At 35.7% G+C, this 22,160-nt stretch overlaps 1 protein-coding gene across 2 annotated transcripts in view; it reads right to left on the bottom strand.

Annotated features, from left to right (window-relative positions):
- The window catches only part of LOC150095072 (intraflagellar transport protein 81 homolog), a 397,333-nt gene that overhangs the window by 87,287 nt on the left and 287,886 nt on the right, over window positions 1-22,160 (bottom strand). For both annotated transcript variants that reach the window (XM_090411322.1, XM_090411321.1), the window contains exons 11-12: window positions 18,610-18,759; window positions 2,519-2,737 (exon numbers count right to left, since the gene is read on the bottom strand). In XM_090411322.1, coding sequence (XP_090267448.1) covers window positions 2,519-2,737; window positions 18,610-18,759 — 369 coding nt within the window. The remainder of the gene's footprint in view (window positions 1-2,518; window positions 2,738-18,609; window positions 18,760-22,160) is intronic.

Genomic DNA, 22,160 nt, shown 5'->3' with positions numbered 1-22,160 from the left:
GCCTTCACAGCCCTCACAAGCTTCTGTCCTAATGCAATGGTCAACCTGTTCTTTGGCGTTCAGGTGTCTTTTGTATCACTATAATGGATAATAATCTGATAGACAAACGTCCTACTGATCCCAAGTTTTTTTAGTGTTGAAAATAATAGGTCGCTGCATTCCAACCTTGTAAAGTGCTATTATAGCTACATGTTTTTCATAATCTCTCCACTGCATACTAACCCATACAGCTAGATGACTCTCTACTGATAAACAAGTGAATGTTGGCTGCGCATATCTTTTCCTTTACTTGTGGTGGCCTCTTTCTGTTGCATAATACACTGGACAGTGCTCTCCATTTCATCCAGCTGGTTTTTATGCAATATTCCATATCTGCATCGATGGTGCCATCCCTTGCGAGGATCGAGCTTAAGTTCTTGAAGATGTCAACCTTCTTGAGTGAGGTATCTTGAAGATATATGATGTCATTGTTAGAGCTGTATGAAAAATCACAACACATGTATTTGGTCTTCTGTCTGATAATTCACAAGTCAGCTGTTTTCAGAGCTACCTTCCATTAATCTAGCATCGACTGCAAGTCTTGTTCATCACTCATCAGTAAATAAAATATTCTATGGGGAAGGTCACTAAATTTCTGCTGTTAGAAAGTTCATGACCAGGTTGAATTGGAGTGGACTGAGCATCAATCCTTGATGTACTCCTACCTTGATTTCAACTTCTTTGCTGGTTTTGCTGGGCCTCTCAATTTGGTGATATTCTAGTGCGTCTTTTCACTTGGTTAATATAATATTCTGAAACCTTCTGTGATCTCAGTGCTTGCCATATTAATTTCTGTGGAACCAGATCAAAAGCTTTTTCAAGGTCAATAAATACTAGGTGCATTGTCTTTTTGTTATCTTTGTGCCTTTCTAGTAGATTTTTGATCAAGTGTGTGTGTGTGGCATCGATTGAAGATTTTCCCAAAATAAAACCACAATGATTTTGAGTGACATTTATTAACTCCTGAAACCTCTAATTAAGTACTTGCTTCCATATTCTGATGCATGGGGGATGAGTTTTATGGCTCTATAATTCTTGCAGGAGCCTTACATCTTTACTTTTATAGAACAGTATCAGATAGCTTTTTCCACCATTCACTGATATTGTCTCTACAAGGATCCTATTGAAAAGATTTGCCAGGAAGGTTACACCCAATCTTTTCTACATTTCAGCCAGAATATAATCAGGTCCTGTTGCTTTGTTGTTTACCATTTTATGAATTACTCTCTTTACTTCTGATTCTATGATCTTCAGAATAGGACCTTCTGTTGAAGATTGGGCAAAACTTTGCGGACAGGTTTCATTTAGCAGGTGATAATAACATTAGTACCATCTTCTTTGTCAGTAAAATACCCTGTTCAATCTTTATGTATTTGATTGTCTGGTCTTTTGAACTATGGTGTCTTCATTTTGCAACCTTGAAGATTTCCTTATCATTTTTGGCCATTTTCAGCAATGTTTAAAAATCATCCATGTTACTGGGTTTTGCTTGTGCTTTGTTCTTCTCACATACTTCTTTGCAACATGGTATACAATGTGATCTTTGGGTTTAATTTGCTACCATTGCTTGAAAAGAAGCTTCTTATCATGAAGTTTTTTCTTTACCTCTTCATTCTTGCTTCCTAAGGAAGCATTCCCAGCAACTGGAGAAGTTCTACAGAGAATAGTGGGAGATCAGGGGAGAATCAGAGGTCATTCCTGGAAACTGTATAAAGAGGGTTTGAATAGGGGAGTCAGAGGCAGGTTTTTTCGTACAGAGTTGTGAATGATTGGAATGCCTTGCCTGAGAGTGTGGTGTCTGCAAGGAGTTTGAGTGTGTTTAAGGCACGGTATGATGAGATGTGTGTGTGATAAAAGGTCCTCCCAGATGAGTCTTTGACTCCATGAGGTCTTGGGGGTAATAATAATAACAGAAACCTCCATCTTTTCAAAAAAAGAAAATAATAAAATAAAATAACAAAATACGTTTTTCTTTCTTAACTCTTGTCTACCCACAGCCCCAGTATGCTATGGTGCATGGAATTTATATAAATGGCATACATCCAGTTTGAAAGGTTTTTTTTATTAGTTTTTTTTATGATCAGACCTAGGATATCTGAGCATCATTTAATATCTTAGAGTTTGATGCTGCTGATACTAAGACCTCTGCTTGGGTTGATTTAATGATCTACAGAACATATTTCTGCTTCTGTAATGGTTCCAATGATACAAGTGTAAAAGATCTAATTAATATCTATAATAACAATCTATTCAAACATCAAATAATGATCTACTCTCACTTCACTTTCTGGTCTGGTTGGTCAAGTTCATATATTCCTCTTTCCAACAATAGGTCACTGATTTGAATTCCACTATATAGGGTTGTAACAATAAAGACAATGAAATATTATTATTATTATTATAAGCTTTCAGCATACCATGGCCAATTAAGTATAGCTTTATCATTCAAATTTATTGCTCATGCAATGCTAATTATTACCTGACAATGTTGCCGTAGTGGTCGAAGCTCTTTAATAATGGGTGCGAGTCTTGCTTTCTTTTCAGCTATTCGGGCATTAAGTCTCCTAACCATAGATGACATTTCTTCAAGTGTATGACCTTTCTGTTCATCTAATTCTGCTTTCATACTTGATACTTTTTCTAGTTCTTCCTGTGTGGAATGAAAGCCGCCAATTCCCTTTTGTTCTTCAAGAGTAGCCTAAAGTAAAAAATTAAATAATTTCATTATAAATAATTAAATAATATTTTTTACAGATTGTGATAAATAACTGGACATAATTAAATGCTTAAAGACCATTAATCAAATCAATACAGAAAGCATTCATGTAAACAGAATTCAATAATTCCATCCAGATTTTGAAAAAGAGGGCTACACATGTAGTTGTGTAGTGTTTTCAGAGAGCTCCCAAAACCTAAGTATAATTTTGAGTGAAAATTGGAATATTGGTTTAAATCACAACGTAATATTGTCTAATTTTGGTAGCTTGTTGTGTCTGTGTGATTTTGGTGTGAATCCCGTTTTATTTAATTTAGTATTTTAACGATATACGTTTCATAGAATAGCACATGGCACCAATGCGACGTAAGATAACGGCGTCCAAAAATACGACGCCTTTGTTCAAAAACTGTAATGTGAGTGAGTTTGTCCAATGTGATGTGTGTGGGATGTATGCATTCCCGAATGAGGCTGGAGCTTGGTGATATGGAGAAAGTGATAGTGGTGGGAGAATGTGCAGAAAGTGTAAGCAAAGTGAAGAATTGAAGTATGTGTCAGATCGTGAGATAGTTATGGTTGAAGAAAGCCAAAACAAATGTGAGTGAAAATAGTGGCTTGAGGGAATTGTGATGTTATACAAGATGGCAATGAAAGCGGTGATCAAAGAGAGAGTGAAAGCAACTATGCAGAAACTATACAAGAGAGAGAAAATGGTTTAAATGATTTAAAAAATGAGGAATTATTTGTAGGGAGTGAGATCGCTAGGTTGCATGCAGTGATACAAAATGCGCAGCGGCAATTAGAGCACCTGCAAAACTCTTTCCCGAGTGCCTCAGCTAATGGAAATAAACAAGTCTTTGAAAGGAAAATAAGTGTAAGAGTGGGAGAGTTTCTGAAATGAAGGAAAGAGTGATGTATGGTGACTCGTTATTAAGAGGAGTGATAGATGGGAGTTTAACTAAATTGTACTTACCGGGTGCGAAGTTTAAGGATGTAAGTATTAGAGCGCAAAAACAGAGGGTGAAAGAATTGATAGTTGTGGCGGGTACGAATGAATTGAAAGGAGATAAATTTTTTAAGAGAGAGAGAGGACTTGAAAGTATTGTTAAAGTTAGTGAAAGAAAAGAGTGACAGAGTTAGGATGGTGAGTCTGTTGCTGCGGTATGACAGAGAGGAGAAGGAGGGCCATAATCATAAATGACTTTATGTGCAGGTTATGCAGACGGTGTGGTGTGGAATTCATGGACATGTGGAATGAGTTTGATGGGCAAAAGGATTTATACAAGATGGATGGCCTGCATTTGAATGGATTTGTTGTGTGGAGACTGGAAAAAAGTGTTGCTGAATGAAGTAAAAATGGATGTGCAGAACCAGGGAAACTAGAACTACCAAGGAGGGGAGGGAAGTGGATATGCGGACATCAGTGAGACAGTTGAGTGTAAGAATGTATATAATGTACCTGAGCTAGTACTAAGGAAAAGAAATCGGAATGGGATAGTTAGAATAACGCATCAAGATAGGGGTGGGACAAAGGGACCTCTGCATTTCATGTATACTAATGCCAGGAGTATTAGGAACAAGAATGAAGAATTTTTGGCCTTGATTGGCTCTTCCTGGCCACAGGTTATTGGCATTTAGTGAAACATGGCTGACAGAAGATGATATAGTTAGTGGGATAGAATGTGTAGGTTATAGGGATTTCAACTATGCTAACATTGATTGGAAGGAGGAGAGGACATATGTGAGGAAGGAAATGGATTTTATTCAATTATTAAGGGATAACTATCTGAGACAGCATGTAATTGAAAATACTATGGGTGTGAGAGTGCTTGACCTGGTAACAGCATCTGAGAATTTGATTGTAATGAATATGACAATGTTGCCACCTATTGGTGAGAGTGATAATAAGGTCTTGACCTGGGAGATGGCTAAAGATGTGGAATTTTCGATTAAGACAGGGTATATGTGGAATTACTGTGCTGGCAAGTATGACAAGCTTAGGCGATTGCTTGGATCAGTGCCATGGCATGTACAACTGCAAGGGCTGGATGTCGATAGAGCATGGGAAGTGGTCAAGGAGCATTTACAGGAGGTTATGGCTGATTGTATACCTAGGGTCCGAATAGTAAAACAAGTAGGGGTTTAATGGATGAATAACACCATTCAGCTTGAGCTGCAAAAAAAGAAACAACTGTGGAGGGAATTTAAAGAAAGAGGTGACCTGCAGGCCAGAAGAGTATCGAGTGCGGTAAAAAAAGCAAAAGTGGATTATGAAAGGAAACTAGCTATGCAAGCTAAAGAGAATCCCAAACAGTTCTTTCAATATGCTGCAAGCCAAAAAAAAAAACTGTACACGGCAAAATGATTTTAAGGAATGACGATGGTAAGGAGGTCATTGAATCAGTCGATATAGTGGAATTACTGAGTGAGCACTTTGCAAGAGTATATCATCCAGGTGGTGACATTGAAAAAATGAAAGAACCATTAGTTTATACGGGAATTGTAATGAATGAAGTGGAAGTGAATAGTCTATTACAGAACCTTAATGTGAATACATCTGTGGGATTCGATGGTATACCAGTACGGGTCTTACGTGAAGCGGCTAAAGAATTATCAGTGCCCTTGACCATGTTGTTTAATCTGAGTCTCGGGTCTGATTTAGTCCCGAAGGCGTGGAAAGAGGGGAAAATAGTTCCACTGCATAAAGGAGGATCCAGCTGTTGCAAATTACTGACCGATCAGCATATCAGGAGTCATTGTCAAGGTCTTGGAGAAAGTAGTCAAGGGAAAAATACAGGAATGGATTGATGAAAATGAGATACTGTATGGGGGACAGCATGGCTTTGTGAAGGATAGATCATGCCTCAGTAACTTGCTCAAGTTTTATAACACAGTGACGGCTGAACTGGATAAGGGTAATGGGTTTACAGTGATACTGCTGGACCTGGCAAAGGCGTTTGACAGGATACAACATGGAATTCTAATCCGTAAACTACAACATATGGGAATGGATATAGGGTTGGTGAGATGGATAGGTGGGTGGTTGATGGAGAGATATCAGAGAGTAGTTTATTCAGGAGTAGAGTCCAAAAGACGGCCTGTGACTAGTGGTGTGCTGCAAGGTTCTGTTCTTGGACCATTGCTGTTTAATTTGTTCACTAACGATACAGGGAAGGATCTAAGAGGAACAGTTCATTTGTTCGCTGATGATGCAAAGTTGGGTAGGGCAATAGTGAATGCAGAAGATAACAAAATCTTGCAGAACGACTTGAATAGATTGGAGTTCTGGGCTAAGGAGAACAGATGTCAATTTAATGTGACAAAATGTAAGGTTATGCATTTTGGGGTGAAAAGATTAGCAGCAGTATATCACATTGGTGGAACTGTACTCCAGAAGATTGATGAGGCCAGGGACTTGGGAGTGTTGATGGATAGGGAGTTGAAGTTTAGAGGGCACATTGCAAAAGTGGCTAAATCAGCTCATCGACTCACTTGGTTGTTGAAATATACTTTGACGAGCAGAGACAAGTAAGTTTTTGTACCTCTGTACCAAGCCTTGATAAGACTTCATCTTGACTACTGTGCCCAGATTTGGTCACCTAGGTTTCTTCTTGATGGGGAGGAGGTGGAGAGGATCCAGAGGCGAGTGACCAAGATGATAGCAGGTCTATGGAATGAACCTTATGAGAACAGGTTGAAGATTTGTGGGTTGCAGATATTAGTTGATAGACAGAAAAGGGGAGATATGTGAGGCATACAAATTGCTAAAGGGTTTCTATAGGATTAATTCAGAGGATATTTTTGAGAACAGGACTGGTAGTGGGAGAACTAGGGGACACCTATGGAAGCTGGGAAAGAGTGTGGTTAGCAAGGATGTTAGAACTGGGTTCTTTACTTTTAGAGTGGTAAATGAGTGGAATAAGCTGCCAGAGTCTGTTGTGGGTGCTATGATGGTGAGCGAGTTCAAGGCAAGGTATGAGAGACACTGTGAGAATGTCATATAGTTGTGTGGACATGCTGTTTAGGGCCCCCCCTCGATGAGTCTAAGGACTCCCCGGAGTCGCCCGTAATAATAATAATAATAATAATAATAATAATAATAATAATAATAATAATAATTCCTAAGGGAAAATAGATGATCATAAGAAATGCTTAGTAGTATTGTGAAATGATCAAGGATCTAGCAATGGGCAGTTCAATCTTTCTTATAATTACAAGACAAAGCAAAACATGTAACAGAAAGCTCAACAGGCCACAGATTCTGAACGAAATGAGTTTGAAACATCAGTAAGTTTCCACAAAATGTAAGTGCTTTGCATAATAATTAACAAAACTGCTCACATTTCAGTATAATATTGTTTATTTTTGATAGCTTAATGACCCTACATGATTGTTGGGCTTAGTGGATTTGTTACTGACTTTTTTCAATTGAAATTTTGAATCTTGCCTTGAGCAGAACATAATGGCAGTATGAACAACATATGCACACCGTGCAAAGTAAAGATCAAATGCTGTTAATGACACAGACATTTTGAAAATTATTCAATGTTGTGAGTGCAACATGTATGCATGCCAAAATATGAAAGATATGTTTGTGGAGAGACTGAACAGGTGATGAGAGATTTGTAGAAAGTGTGATATTCTGTTAGACCATGAGTTATCAGTGAGTGCAAACACACTGAAGTAATGAAAGCATACATGTGGGTGCAAAAAAACTGTGTGAATAAAGAAACAAAAGCTAGTGAGACTGAGGGAATGAAAGAATGTAAGAATGTAGAAAGGAAAGTGAGTGATGTGGAAGTGAAAGGAAGTAGGAATGAGAAACAGATGAAAGGTGTGGCAGAACAAGAAGTGAGATTACTAGAATTCATGATTTGAAGAAAGAGCTGTTGAAAATGATAAATGAAATGAGGAATATGCAGAGTGATATTAGATGTTTAGTGGAAACAAATGAGAGTGCAAAAGGATAGATTGAAAGAAAAAAAAGTGACGAATGACTTCAGAATATCATTGTATGGAGATTCCATTATTACAGGATTGGTTAATGAGAGAGGCCATAAGACATGATTTCCAGGAGGGAGAATAAACAAGATAATTCATGCTCATTTTCCAATTCATACAGGATATGATAGTATTACATGAAAAACGTACATCACCACTAACTTCCTATCTGCAATTTTCCTCCAAATTAATCTGTTACTTGTCAAGACTCCAACATTATCAGATCTTATATTTCTGCCTTCTAAGACACTTTTTACTGTATCAATCTGCTTATATCTTGGTCTTCCTCTGGGTCTTTTTCTTGCCAAACTGGCAGAGAATACTTGAATAATGTTTGTGTATTTTAGTCTACAGTTCACATATGAGAGCTGCTCAACTTTTATTCTTTAAAACTTTCTTACATGTTCTTCTTTTCAATATGAAATTCAATTTTATCCTGCTCAAGACTAAATGGTGATCACTTCCAATTTCAAATCCTCTGTACACTCTAGTGTCCTGCACCAATGAGAAAACATCACTATCAATAAGTCCATATCCTGAGTAGAAATCCAACAGGTATTTGCCATTATTAAGGAGAATGTAAGGATGGATATCAGGAGGTTAATGAGGAGAATGAAACATAACAGCATAATGGGAAAGGTTATTAGTGTGTTTGCCAAGGTATGACAATGATGAGTTGAGATGGAGAGTGATAATCATGAATGGTATGCTAGCAGAGCTTTGCGAGGAAAAGGAAGTGCAGTCTGTAAATGTGAGGGATATATTTCAGGGAAGAATGCAGAGAACTATAAAAGCAATGGACTGCACTTGAATGGAGTGAGTGAACCGGTGAAACTGTTGTGATGTTGCCAGAAGGAAGTGTAGGGTGTGATGCAAACAGGAAATCAGAATTAGTAGAAGGTGAAGTTAAAGATCAGGAGAGTGGAACAGAAGAGACTGAAGTGCTTGACAATGGAAATAGTAGTGTGAAAGATGAAGAGAGAATAGGAATGCAAGAGATACAGGAAAATAGGGTGGGGGGAGACATAGCATAGGAAGAGTGGATATTAGAAGTAGTAGTAGTAGTAAATGGGTGTATGAGAGATGATATCAGTATAGGAATGGAATAGATCAGGATGTGTGTGTGTGTGTGTGTGTGTGGTGGGGGGTAGTTGAGACTGAGGAGATATGTGGAGTAAGCAGTAATAAAGATGACTGGGCAAGAGCAGGTGTGGTGGGAAAATCGCAACTAACAGATGACTTGGATAGGACTGGTTATAACCCTAAAAGTGAACTGTTGCATTTATTTACAAATGCCAGGAATATCAAAAATAAGAGAGGATGAAATTGTTTCACCGATTGAGTTTATTCATCCAAAAATTTTTGGAATAAGTGAAACATGGTTAAATGAAGATGATATCAAAAGGAGGGAGAGTGCTATTGATGATAGCAGAAGAATTATGTCCACATAATTTAGACATGAAAGAGGGAAATAATGGCAATGGTTCTGAGGAAGTGTAGTGAAGAAATGTATAAGCAACTTTATTATTATTATTACGGGTATCTCCATGGAGTCAGTAGACTCATCGCGGGAGACCCAAGCTAGCAAAACAATATCTGTCATATCTCTTCTTGAATTCATTTACAGATGAAGAGCTCACAACAAAGTCAGGCAATGAATTCCACTCATTCACCACCCTCCAGGCAAAAAACCTTGTTCTGACACCTTTGTTAACCACACTCTTCTTTAATTTCCAGAGATGACCTCTTGTTCTTCCATCACTATCACACAGCTGAAACATTTCCCCTGCATCAATCCTATAAAAACCTTTTAGTAATTTGAATGTTTCTATCATATCCCCTCTTCTTCGCCTATCAACCAATCTCTGCAATCCACAAGCTCTCAATCTATCAATGTAGGGAGCATTTTTTACATCACTCACCAACTTGGTCACTCTTCTCTGAACCCTCTCCACAGCCTCCTCATCTCCAAGGAATCCAGGTGACCAGACCTGAGCACAGTAATCCAAATGTGGAAGTATCAATGCTTTATAAAGGGGAATAATAACCTCTTTATCTCTGGATGTCAGTGTGTTCCTCAACAACCAAGTAATCCTATGTGCAATCTTGGACACCTTAGCAATGTGTCCTCTGAACTTCATCTCCTTATCTACCAATACCCCTAACTTGCTTTAGTGAACAAAAGAAGACTGATTATTATGGATGGTTTTAATTATGGCAGTATAGATTGGAATGAAGAGATAGCCTTTGGGAATAAGGAAAATGAATTTCTTGAGAGAACTATCTTAGTCAGTATGTAAAGGATGGCACGCAAGGATCAAGGGTTTTAGTTCTGATCAATTCATCAGAGGATGTGATTTTGAGTGGGGGTTTCACACTTGCTCCAGTTGGTGAGAGTGATCATAACATTATGAAGTATTCCACAAGGAAAGGATACATGTGGAATTATAGCATGGAATGAAGAGTTGAACGGAAAAGAAATAAATGCTGCTTGGGAACTGATAAATGCATAACATCATTAATGTGTGAATGTCTTCCAAAGATCAAAAGACTGAATAAAGTAGGTGTCAAATGGATGACTGAAGAGTTTAAGCATGAAATCTGGGAGTGTTGGTGGATAGGGAGTTGAAGTTTAGGGGGCACATTGCAAAAGTAACTAAAACAGCTCACCAAATCACTTGGCTTCTGAAAAATACTTTAACATGCAGAGACGAACAAGTTGTTGTTCCTCTGTATCGAGCCTTGATAAGACCCCATCTGGACTTCTGTGCCCAGCTATGGGCACCAGGGTTTCTTCGTGATGGGGAGGAAGTGGAGAGGGTCCAGAGATGAGTGACCAAGATGATAGCAGGTCTGTGGAATGAACCTTATGAGAATAGGTTGAAGATTTGTGGGTTGCAGAAATTGGACGATAGGCAAAGGAGGGGTGATATGATCGAGACATTCAAATTACTGAAGGGTTTTTATAAGATTGATCCAGAAGATATTTTTGAAAATATGACTGGTGGTGGGAGGACTAGGGGCCATGCATGGAAGCTGGGCAAGAGCGTGGTTGACAAGGGTGTTAGAGCTAGGTTCTTTACTTGGAGAGTGGTAAATGAGTGGAATAAGCTTCCAGAGTCTGTTGTGGGTGCTACGACTGTGAATGAGTTCAAGGCAAGGTATGATAGATACTGTGTGAATGTTGAATAGTTGTTCTTGACATGATGTTAGGGCCTCCCTCGATGAGTCTGTCGACTCCTTGGAGTTTCCCGGAACAATAATAATAATAATAATAATAATAATCAGTTGTATAAAGAGTATAAAGATCAGACCAGGAGTGACTCAGTTGGTAAGCACAGCAAAAGTGCAGTACAAGCAGAAATTAGCAAATCAGAGCAAGAAATATCATCAGGAATTTTTTTTAAAATATGGCAAGTAGAAAGAAGAATGATTATGGCAAGATGATGTCAATGTATATGACAGTAGTAGATTGGTAACTGCTGCACAAGACATAATCAAGATATTCAGTAATCAAGTAGAGAGAAGAATAATTATGGCAAGATGATGTTAATGGATATGACAGTAGTAGATTGGTAACTGTTGCAGAAGACATAGTTGAGATATTCAGTGATCATTCTATCAGGAAGTTTCATCCAAAGTATATTTATCTGTTAAATTTTGAATGAAGATATTTGGGAATTATAATACTTCATTCACATTTAACATAATCTGCCATAACTTAAGCAAGACTTGTAAATATCATTTGTTGTTAGTCTCTTGCTTATAAATTATCATTCATATAATTACTTTGAGTTTGTTTATTATTGTTTAATTATATAATTTTGGGATATGTATTAGTAATGAAAGGACTCTGTGTTAAAATGTCATTCAATTTATTTTATTTATTCCTGTGTTAATATTATAAGAAGCTGTGCATATATATTATAAGAATTTGTATTTATCATATTTAAATGTATTTTATGTGAACTACGGATTAATTTTTTTATTTGTTATTTCTGAAAGAAAATGTAAATGTGTGGAATTCTGCTGATGTGATTTGATTGGTTACAGTTGGAGAACTGAGTTGTTTTTAGTTAGCGTGTGCTTAGAACGTGAACGGCTATGTATATGGAGAGAGGCCAGTAGGATGTAAGCTGAACTGGTTAGAACTGGATTTTGGGTGGGAAAGAATAAGCATATTTGATTGGAAAACGAAAGTAAAGGGGAGAAGCGTTTAGGACAGCAAGGAGTGAAGTAATTAGTGGCAGTAAGGGGATTTGGAAATGCCGTAAATCGATTAAGAAAGGGCCAGGAATTAATAGGCAATTCGGAATATTTCTACGGAATTCTAATATAACGACGAATTCCAAATGTTTTGAGGAAGAATAGTGCAAAGCTGAATTTAATGCATAGAAGAAAATAAGGAATTAGTAGATTACTAAAAACGAGTGCGTCAAGACTTGTATAACTCTGTGTCTATAAATTCAGTTATTATAGCGAAAATTTCTTTTGAATAGTGTTACTTCAAAGTAATAGTTAACTACAGTTTTAAGTGTGCCTATAGTGAATCCAGTGTGTAAAAGGTGTAACCCGGTAAGAGTAGTCCTTTTTACATTTCAGCGTGAAGAAATAAAAGTTAGCTCCGCCTGATATATCTTAACATTAACTGTGGTGTTCTACTAAAAATAGCCAAAGTATGGAGCTTTAAAGTGTTTCCCCCTTGAAATGATAACTGCCTCATAATTAAATTAAGTGATTGTTGACTAAGAGTGAATTAGAGAATTCTACTTTAAGAATAATTACTGTAAAATTCTGGAACATTGAACTGTGTGAACCATTTTCAATTATTCAGAAGAATATAGAATTGACAGCTGAATGTTTGTTATGAGTATTTGAACTAAGATGATGTATAAAAGAAGTGAATTATCTCATTGAATAGAGACAAGTTGTGATAAAAGTGTTGAAGAATAAGATCTGTAAATTTTAACTTTAATCTTTAAACCAAACCGAGTGGCTACTAGTGTCTCAGAGATATTTTGAATATTGTTCAATAAGATTATCTTGCTTAGAAAATTATGCTTAAATGTACATGTTTCATAACCCTGTATTAAATGTTTATTTTAATGAATTCAATTTGTTGTTTGCCTGGTTTTTCTTCATTGCACCACTCATAAAATTTATTCGAACCTTGCGGAAGCCTTATATGATATTAGTAACCTCGGCCTGTAAATGAAGATAATGTGATAATATAAGTTTAGTTGATGATTGATTCCTCTATATTATTTAGACTAATCTGAATATAGGGTGGCGCAGTATAATATAAATTTCTTTATATTCAGACTAGTATCAATCAACAACTAATAAAAGTAAAAACAATGAATAAGTAAGAAGTATGATACAACATATCCCTTTCAGTTTGTGTAATAAACTCCTATATCAGAATCCTGTCAAATGCCATGGCAAAGTATAGCAATACTGTAGTAAATCCATTCCCTTTATTCAATTCTACTCTGTATTGTAAAATGTGAGCAGGTTGCTAAGCAAGACCAATATTAAGCAGAGATCCTAATTAGCCTTCACAAGATCTTAATGACTTGTCCAGAGATAAATGGTCTATAATTTGTTGCATCTCCTAAACTCCACACATTATCTTGTCCTCCTTCCACTTATTGGTTATTATGCATGTGTTGAGACACAAACAACCAAATAGGGGGACAATGCTAATTCTGTTGCATATTCATTTAGCACCAGAGCTAATATCCCATCTAATCCTGCTGCTGAGTTTGCATCAAGTTCTTGCAAAATCTTTAATACCTATATCTCATCAATCTTTGTCTTTTCATCTAGTTTCACCTCAGCTTCCAAAGAACTAATTAGTGGTTCTGTCTAGAATGTACACACCTTACAAAATTGATTATGTAATACAGTCAACTCTTGTTATAGCAAATATTGCCATACCAAATTTATTGTGTAACACACAACTGAGTTCTGAACAAAGTTCCACAGACACAATGCTATGCTGAAAGAAGTTCACTATTGTAAACTATCCATTATAACAAACTATTCCTGTATTCCCCATGATTTTGCTGCAGTGAGAGTCAACTATAGCAAATTGTGATTTAATGAAATAATTCTCTTCCATTTCCTTTGGCCTGTTCAATGAACTTCTTTTCATAAACAATTTCACTTTCCAAACATCTCAAACAGAGGCATTTTTTTCATGGCATCCAGAAATCTGGTTTTTCATCCCACAAACCAGGCAAACTGGCAAGTAGAACAACACAATTAGCAAAGTAATATATAAAATAAAACAGATTACTTACATATATATTTTTATTAGTATAAAATTTTCACCCTAGTATCAAGGACATCTTCAGTATGACTTCTAAATTAAACAAAGAACAGAAACTGCTATATTCAACAATGAAACCTCCGAACTATATATACATGATGTAGAGCATCATGGTGCAATTCTATTAAGGTTCTAATAAAAATGACTTTAACTGATTTAATAGCAAATAAAACAATACAATGAAATATAAAAATTAAAAAAAATAATTACAAAGTTAATTCTGGAATTTGCGAATAACTATTTCCCATAAGAGAGATAATTTAAGTTCAATTAAGTTTAATTTCAGTCGATGTAGCAAGGTCTCACAATTCTCTTTGTATATACGTTCCAGTAGATTATAACTTTTATGTAGCACCTCAATTTTCTTCCAAAGAATGCGATGTCTGTCTTTTAGGGATGGTGTGCTCTGCAAGTCCCGACTGCTCTGGCTCATGGAACTTAATGTAATCTAAATGTTCAGCATGATGTATGGCTGCTGATCTATCTGTTTGGACAAAATATGATAATCCACACTGGCAAGGAATTTGATACACCCCAGGGTGAGCTAAGGACAGAAGTTTATCTTTAGCTGAGCCTAGAAAAGTAAACATCTTGTTGATAGGATGGAAGGACATGTGTAGGCCAATGGATCTAAGTAGTCTGGCTGTACCTTCTGAGGTGCCTTTAACATAGGGAATGGTGACACGATGGACCACCTCTGTAATTATTAATTATCTTGGTTAGACTATAATAAATTTAGTTTAATCCTTTATCTAAGTGTAAGCAAACAAAGTTTGCACCTGAAGTATCTTCAGGATTGAGGCAACTCATGGTAAAGGTGGATCAAGCTCTCATCACTCCTAGTTTTAGTATCTCCCATAATGCAAAACACATCACCTTGCAGACATGTATAATGCTATGCATTAAGGGAAGGGCCACTACCTAGACCCGTTTCGACCTTTATTGAGGTCTCGTCAGTGGGAGCCAGATCCAGAGGTGGTGATACTAAGGTGGAAGCAATGGAGAAGCCATATTTACCTATACGAGTTGCCAAAAGGTGTCTCACTTTATTATTAAATTACTCTGGATCGTAGAAAGATGTTGGAAGTTCTTTCCCACTTGGTTAGACTATAATAAATTTAGTTTAATCCTTTATCCAAGTGTAAGCAAACAAAGTTTGCACCTGAAGTATCTTCAGGACTGTGGCAACTCGTTGTAAAGGTGGACCAAGCTCTCATCACTCCTCAACTCATATAGGTAAATATGACTTCTCCATTGCTTCCACCTTAGTATCACCACCTCTGGGTCTGGCTTCCACTGACAAGACCTCAATAAAGGTCGAAACCGGTCTGGGTAGTGGCCCTTCCCTTAATGCATAGCATTATGGGAGATACGAAGACTAGGAGTGATGAGAACTTGGTCCACCTTTACCACGAGTTGCCTCAGTCCTGAAGATAATTCAGGCGCAAACTTTGTTTACTTATGCTTGGATAAAGGATTAAACTAAATTTATTATATTAATTATCTTGTTAACACACAATTCAGTAAAGCCATTAGTAAGGAATGTGGACTTGATGTGAATTATTTTTTGGGAGAGTAGCAATTCAGTTGAGCAAAGAGAGTATGTACTAAAGTCTTAACAGTGCTAGATTTTTGACAATTATGATGGTGTGAAACAGAGTAAATATAAAGTCCAGTATGTATTTTCTTTCTGAATAATGAAAAGTAAAGATTAACATCTGGTTGACTAAGTAACAGGAGATTTTAAAAGGCAATATGATTGTTTTCTTCTAACTCAAGAGTGAACTGGATATGATGGTGAAAAGTGTTGATCTAATAGACAAACTCTTGTATGTCTGTACGAGTCCCAAACATATCATCAACATATCTGTAACATAAGGATGGCTTAGGAAGGATGCTATTAAGTATATGATGTTCAAATCTTTCAATGAAGTAGTTAACTACTGTAGGAGAAAGAGGACTACCCATTGATGTCCCTCAGTTTGTTGGTAAAGTTTGTTTTGGTACATGAAGTAGTCAAATAGGATGACAATATCTGCAGGAAAATCTTGCTTGAGGAAGTAAACTGTTTCATCTACTTGATAACTTCTCATGTACTGCAGATTCCTATAAAAGATATGAAGTTTTTTTCATACCAAAGCAATGCTTTAAGAAGCTGCTGTCTTGATTTATTAGTCACACATCCTGTCTTATAGTTCAGCATATACCAATTTTTGGACAAAATTCCATATGATCATGCAGTTTTAACATAGATGGAAGCACATCATATGGAATTTTGTCCAAACAATCAACCAAATGGTGACATAATATTAACTCATTTACAGATTGATTCTTAGATGTTATTACTCTTGCACAGTGAATCTTCCATCATGCTTCAGGAAGGATGTCACCTTAAGTTGTACTTTAGTAATAATAAGCCTGGTATCATTAACGCTTTGTGAAGAACAATAGCTAAACTCATTAACTTTAGTTAATAACTAAATTATTATCTCTGCAATATTAATAGGAAAATGCATAATAATTTAATATCCTGAATATTAAGCTGACATAATATTCAAGCTAAGAGCTAAAGTAATAAATTTTATCAATGGTTTAAAATGGTTGTACTTTTAATAGACAAACCTTCATAAACTCCAGGAGCTCATCCAGAGCAAGCGTTTACAAACATCCATGCCCATGGTGGGATTCAAACCCCACAATCTGTTGGTTGGAGAGTGGGTATGCTATCCACTTGGCCAACCATGCCAGCATTTTACTGTTTTTTTTTGTGTGTAATTTACTGTTTGATAGAAATTTTAATCTATTAAGCAAATAATTTTCTGATAATCATTTATTTCTAGTAATGCTCTTACTTGATGGTGAGTATATCACCCACACTTAACAGTCTGACACACTTAGGATATATTTCATGTGACTCCTACCCATGAAAGGGTTTTGGAAACTTATAGTACATTCATGCCATGGGTGGACTAAGGATTTTTTCCCCCTACTTTATTAATTTCAGATATTTTTTCCTTTTTTTTTTTTTTACACAGTCGGGAAACCCTGCTCTAGAGACCAAACATGGAAATTTTCAAGCTATTTCAGACCTCCAATAAGGGAACAATGGTCTCAGACTGAGAATGAAATTCATCTCCAACATTTAATTAACTATATTAATTGAATTTTAATTAATTATCCCAAGGTTAATTTTATTCCTTGATACTGATTATGTCCACAAGACAAAAAGATCAAATGCTAAACAAGTTTCTACTATTTTATAAACTAACAATAATACTTTGTAATTGCAATGAAAAGCCAAACGGCTAGTTTTCTGGCAAGTTAATAGAAATTAAGCGGATAAAAATCCTATGTTGTTATATAGCCAGTAAGTGAAACTCAAGATCGAGAACTACGATTTATATGAGTTTCAATGCCAAAAAACTATCGGTGAAGGCAATTCGAAGCAAAGGTGGAGCAAGCTCCCTCACTATTCTTGATATTCTCTCATAATGTAAAACACAGCTCCTAGGAGATGTAATACTGTCATTACATTATGAGGAGAGGTCACTACCCAGACCGGTTTCAACCTTTTTTGAGGTCTCATCAGTGAGTAGGTAGACCTGGAAGATATCAAAGCTTAGTGAAAAGAACTTACATACCTTCACTATACGAATGCCATAAAGGTGTGCTTATATTTTGTAATTAAAATGAAAAGCCAAATGGCTAGTTTTCTGGCAATTTAATAGAAATTAAGCAGATAAAAATCCTATGTTGTTATACCTTTGCTTTGAATTGCCTTCGCCGATAGTTTTTTGGCATTGAAACTCATATAGATCGTAGTTCTCGATCTTGAGTTTCACTTACTGGCTATATAACAACATAGGATTTTTATCCGCTTAATTTCTATTAAATTGCCAGAAAACTAGCCGTTTGGCTTTTCATTTTAATTACAAAATATAAGCACACCTTTATGGCATTTGTATAGTGAAGGTATGTAAGTTCTTTTCACTAAGCTTTGATATCTTCCAGGTCTACCTGCTCACTGATGAGACCTCAAAAAAGGTTGAAACCGGTCTGGGTAGTGACCTCTCCTCATAATGTAATGACAGTATTACATCTCCTAGGAGCTGTGTTTTACATTATGAGAGAATATCAAGAATAGTGAGGGAGCTTCCTCCACCTTTGCTTCGAATTGCCTTCGCCGATAGTTTTTCGGCATTGAAACTCATATAGATCGTAGTTCTCGATCTTGAGTTTCACTTACTGGCTATATAACAACATAGGATTTTTATCCGCTTAATTTCTAACAATAATACTTTTTAAAACCCAGCTTGATGTAGGTTATCTTTGCTAAAACAATTCTATAAATAATGAATTAGTTAACAGAATATATTAAATTAGTTAATTTAATGCTGGGATGCATATAGCCAGATACCAAGTCAGAGATTATAATAAAAGAAGAATGCATTTTTATTAACTTTAATTGACTTCAAGCAAAGAGTATGAATAATGAAATTATATGCACAAAAATATGTACCAGATTATCCGACACTGAAGTATCCTTCTGTTGTAGAATTTCTATTGTTCTAGTTAAAACTCCGCATTCTGCTTTCAGCTCTGCCATCTCTTGTCGTTTCTTCTTATACACAGTACTTTTACTTCTTAATTTGTTCACATATCTCTTAAACTGCAAAAAAAAAAAAAAAAAAAAAAAAAAAAAAAATATATATATATATATATATATATATATATATATATATATATGTGGCGATTAGTTTTTACTCGGTTGTTATACATTTCAAAAAATAGATTTAATGACTCCAAGACCGAGATAACATTTTACAAGATTTTAATGATAAATACTACTAGTTTCGGCATATAGCAGCCTTCTTCAGGTATTTATAAAGGAAAGGAATACTAATAAACATTGAATTATTTAAATAAACAAACTGGAAATTACAGGTACAAATTGCCTCACATAATCGATACATAAAAACGTTGTATTTTTCAAGTTGTTCCAACTGGCGTGCCATTGTTTGTTGCAATTGTGCGTGCAAGTTCACGTGAACGCCAATATTGAATAACTGCAGCATGGCTATCTGGGATGTTATAACTTAAATTATTATTTAAGTGGACCGGGTTCAGTAGGATTTCCCTTGATTCTACGATTTTTCTTTCAAACTCATCTTCACAGCGAAAAATATTTTCTGATCTATTCCAGCATACAGAGTGGCTTTGTTGGTCATCATTAGGATTATTTGAAAAAAGAACATGACTGGATAACGCAGTTGCATGAGATCTTTTGTATGAGATGTCTCTCTTATGCTCTTCTATGCGTTGTTCAATAGATTTGTTAGTTTGACCAAAGTATGGGATATTGCAATCACACCACAATTTATATACTCCAGGGTACTTAAGGTTGTGATGAGTAGGTTTTGGATGGCTGATTAGAGAGCGGATTTTTGGAAGTGTGGTGAAGAAGGTCCTGATATTATATTTTTTAAGGACTTTAGCTATTTTCTTAGAGACTGTGCTAATGTATGGAATAGAGATGCTACCTTTAAAATTAATAGTCTCTGTTGTGCACTGCTTAGGAGGGTTCAGAAGAAGTTTCTTAATTGTTTTTTCAGAGTATCCATTTTGTTTAAAAATAAGAGTGAGGTGATTCATTTCTTTTTGTAGTTCATCTTGTTCATTTAAGAGAGAACGTGCTCTGTGTCCTAAGGTAGATATAATTCCAAGTTTTTGTGGTGGAAAATGATGAGAAAGATTATGCAGATATCTATTGGTATGCGTAGGTTTTCTGTACATAGAGATTTTTAATCTTTCAGAGTATCGTGTAAGCATAACATCCAAAAAAGGTAAAGAGTTATTATTTTCTATATCATCCTAATTTTATATTAGGATGTTGGATGTTTAGATGACAAAGAAAATCTGTGAGAGCTGTGTGCCCGTGATTCCAAATAATGAATATATCATCAACATATCTTTTCCAAACTTTTGGTTTAAATGAGAAGGAAGATATGGCTTTCTTTTCAGTCTTCAAGGAAGATGTTAGCTAGCACAGGGGACAAAGGGTTGCCCATTGCCAGGCCTTGTTTTTGTTGGTAAATGGAGTCCTTATATCTGAAGTAACCAGAATGAATGCAATGCTTTAATAAAGTGAACATTTTTTTGGATAATTTATCCTGTAGTAATGTAAGTACCTCGTCCGTAGGAACGTTAGTAAATAAAGATATAATGTCCAAACTAGCTAGAATATCATTATCATCGATGGGAATATCTTTAATATGAGAAACAAAATCTGTGGTGTTTTTGATGAAAGATGAAGATTTATTGGAGAAACACTTGAGGTACTTTGCTAAATATTTTGAAAGTTTATATGTAGGTGAATCAATTCCTTCCACAATTGGGCGAAGAGGGATGTTTTCTTTATGAATTTTTGGAACTCCATAGATGCGTGGGATAAGAGGATGTAGAGAGCGTAATGAGAGGCGAATATTATGAGGAAGTTCACTCGCAGTCTTTAACAAGTTGTTTGTACGGTTTTGTAATTCTCTTGTAGGATCTTCCTGAAGAATTGAATATATTGAACTATCTTCAAGTAATTGAAGCATTTTGTTGTGGTAATCTTCAGAGTTGAGGATGACCGTAGAGTTGCCTTTATCTGCAGGTAAAATAATAATGTTACTGTTCTGTTTTAGATTTTTTAGGGCTTTTCTTTCAGCCACTGAAATATTATCTGTTGGAGGTTTGGCATTATTTATAATGAAAATCGATTCAATACGAAGAAGTTTCGCCAAATGATTAGGAATGAGTGAACATGCTTTTTCTATTTTTGTAAGAAGAGATTCTTTAGGGATAAATTTTGGTGAGGGAATAAAATTGAGACCTTTGCTAAGAATATTCGTTTCTGCATCCTTTAACATATGAGAAGATTTATTCACTACAACCTTTTCAGGATTAATACGGGCATCACTATGACCAGATCTGTTTTGTATCCTTAATAGATTATCAAATTTCTTGATAAGGGTGTATTTATTCTTGTTTTGTATTCGTGTGGCTTGTGCTTCACTGTTAATGATAAAATCATGTAAGTTAACATTATCCATAATTTCTTCAAGTTTTTGAGTTAAACATCTTTTAGTGCTGAACAAAAAAGCTAAACTACGTTTTGTGTCTGTAATTCTTTCGCTGAGGAGATCCATTTTAGCATTACGATAGATTCTTTTAGCGCGTTCCGTTGTTATCTTTTCTTTAAAAGAGATGAAATTGGGAAAAACTAAAAGAATCTATCGTAATGCTAAAATGGATCTCCTCAGCGAAAGGACGAGGTACTTACATTACTACAGGATAAATTATCCAAAAAAATGTTCACTTTATTAAAGCATTGCATTCATTCTGGTTACTTCAGATATAAGGACTCCATTTACCAACAAAAACAAGGCCTGGCAATGGGCAACCCTTTGTCCCCTGTGCTAGCTAACATCTTCCTTGAAGACTTTGAAAAGAAAGCCATATCTTCCTTCTCATTTAAACCAAAAGTTTGGAAAAGATATGTTGATGATATATTCATTATTTGGAATCACGGGCACACAGCTCTCACAGATTTTCTTCGTCATCTAAACATCCAACATCCTAATATAAAATTTACTGCTGATATAGAAAATAATAACTCTTTACCTTTTTTGGATGTTATGCTTACACGATACTCTGAAAGATTAAAAATCTCTATGTACAGAAAACCTACGCATACCAATAGATATCTGCATAATCTTTCTCATCATTTTCCACCACAAAAACTTGGAATTATATCTACCTTAGGACACAGAGCACGTTCTCTCTTAAATGAACAAGATGAACTACAAAAAGAAATGAATCACCTCACTCTTATTTTTAAACAAAATGGATACTCTGAAAAAACAATTAAGAAACTTCTTCTGAACCCTCCTAAGCAGTGCACAACAGAGACTATTAATTTTAAAGGTAGCATCTCTATTCCATACATTAGCACAGTCTCTAAGAAAATAGCTAAAGTCCTTAAAAAATATAATATCAGGACCTTCTTCACCACACTTCCAAAAATCC

The sequence above is a fragment of the Typopeltis vanoorti genome, chromosome 21 (genome assembly GCF_054136105.1).
Source record: "Typopeltis vanoorti isolate ZY-2024b chromosome 21, IOZ_Tvanoo_1.0, whole genome shotgun sequence".
Classification (NCBI taxonomy): Eukaryota; Metazoa; Arthropoda; class Arachnida; order Uropygi; family Thelyphonidae; genus Typopeltis; species Typopeltis vanoorti.
The sequence above is the reverse complement of the archived record's forward strand: the minus strand, read 5'-3'. Positions and strand labels throughout refer to the sequence as shown.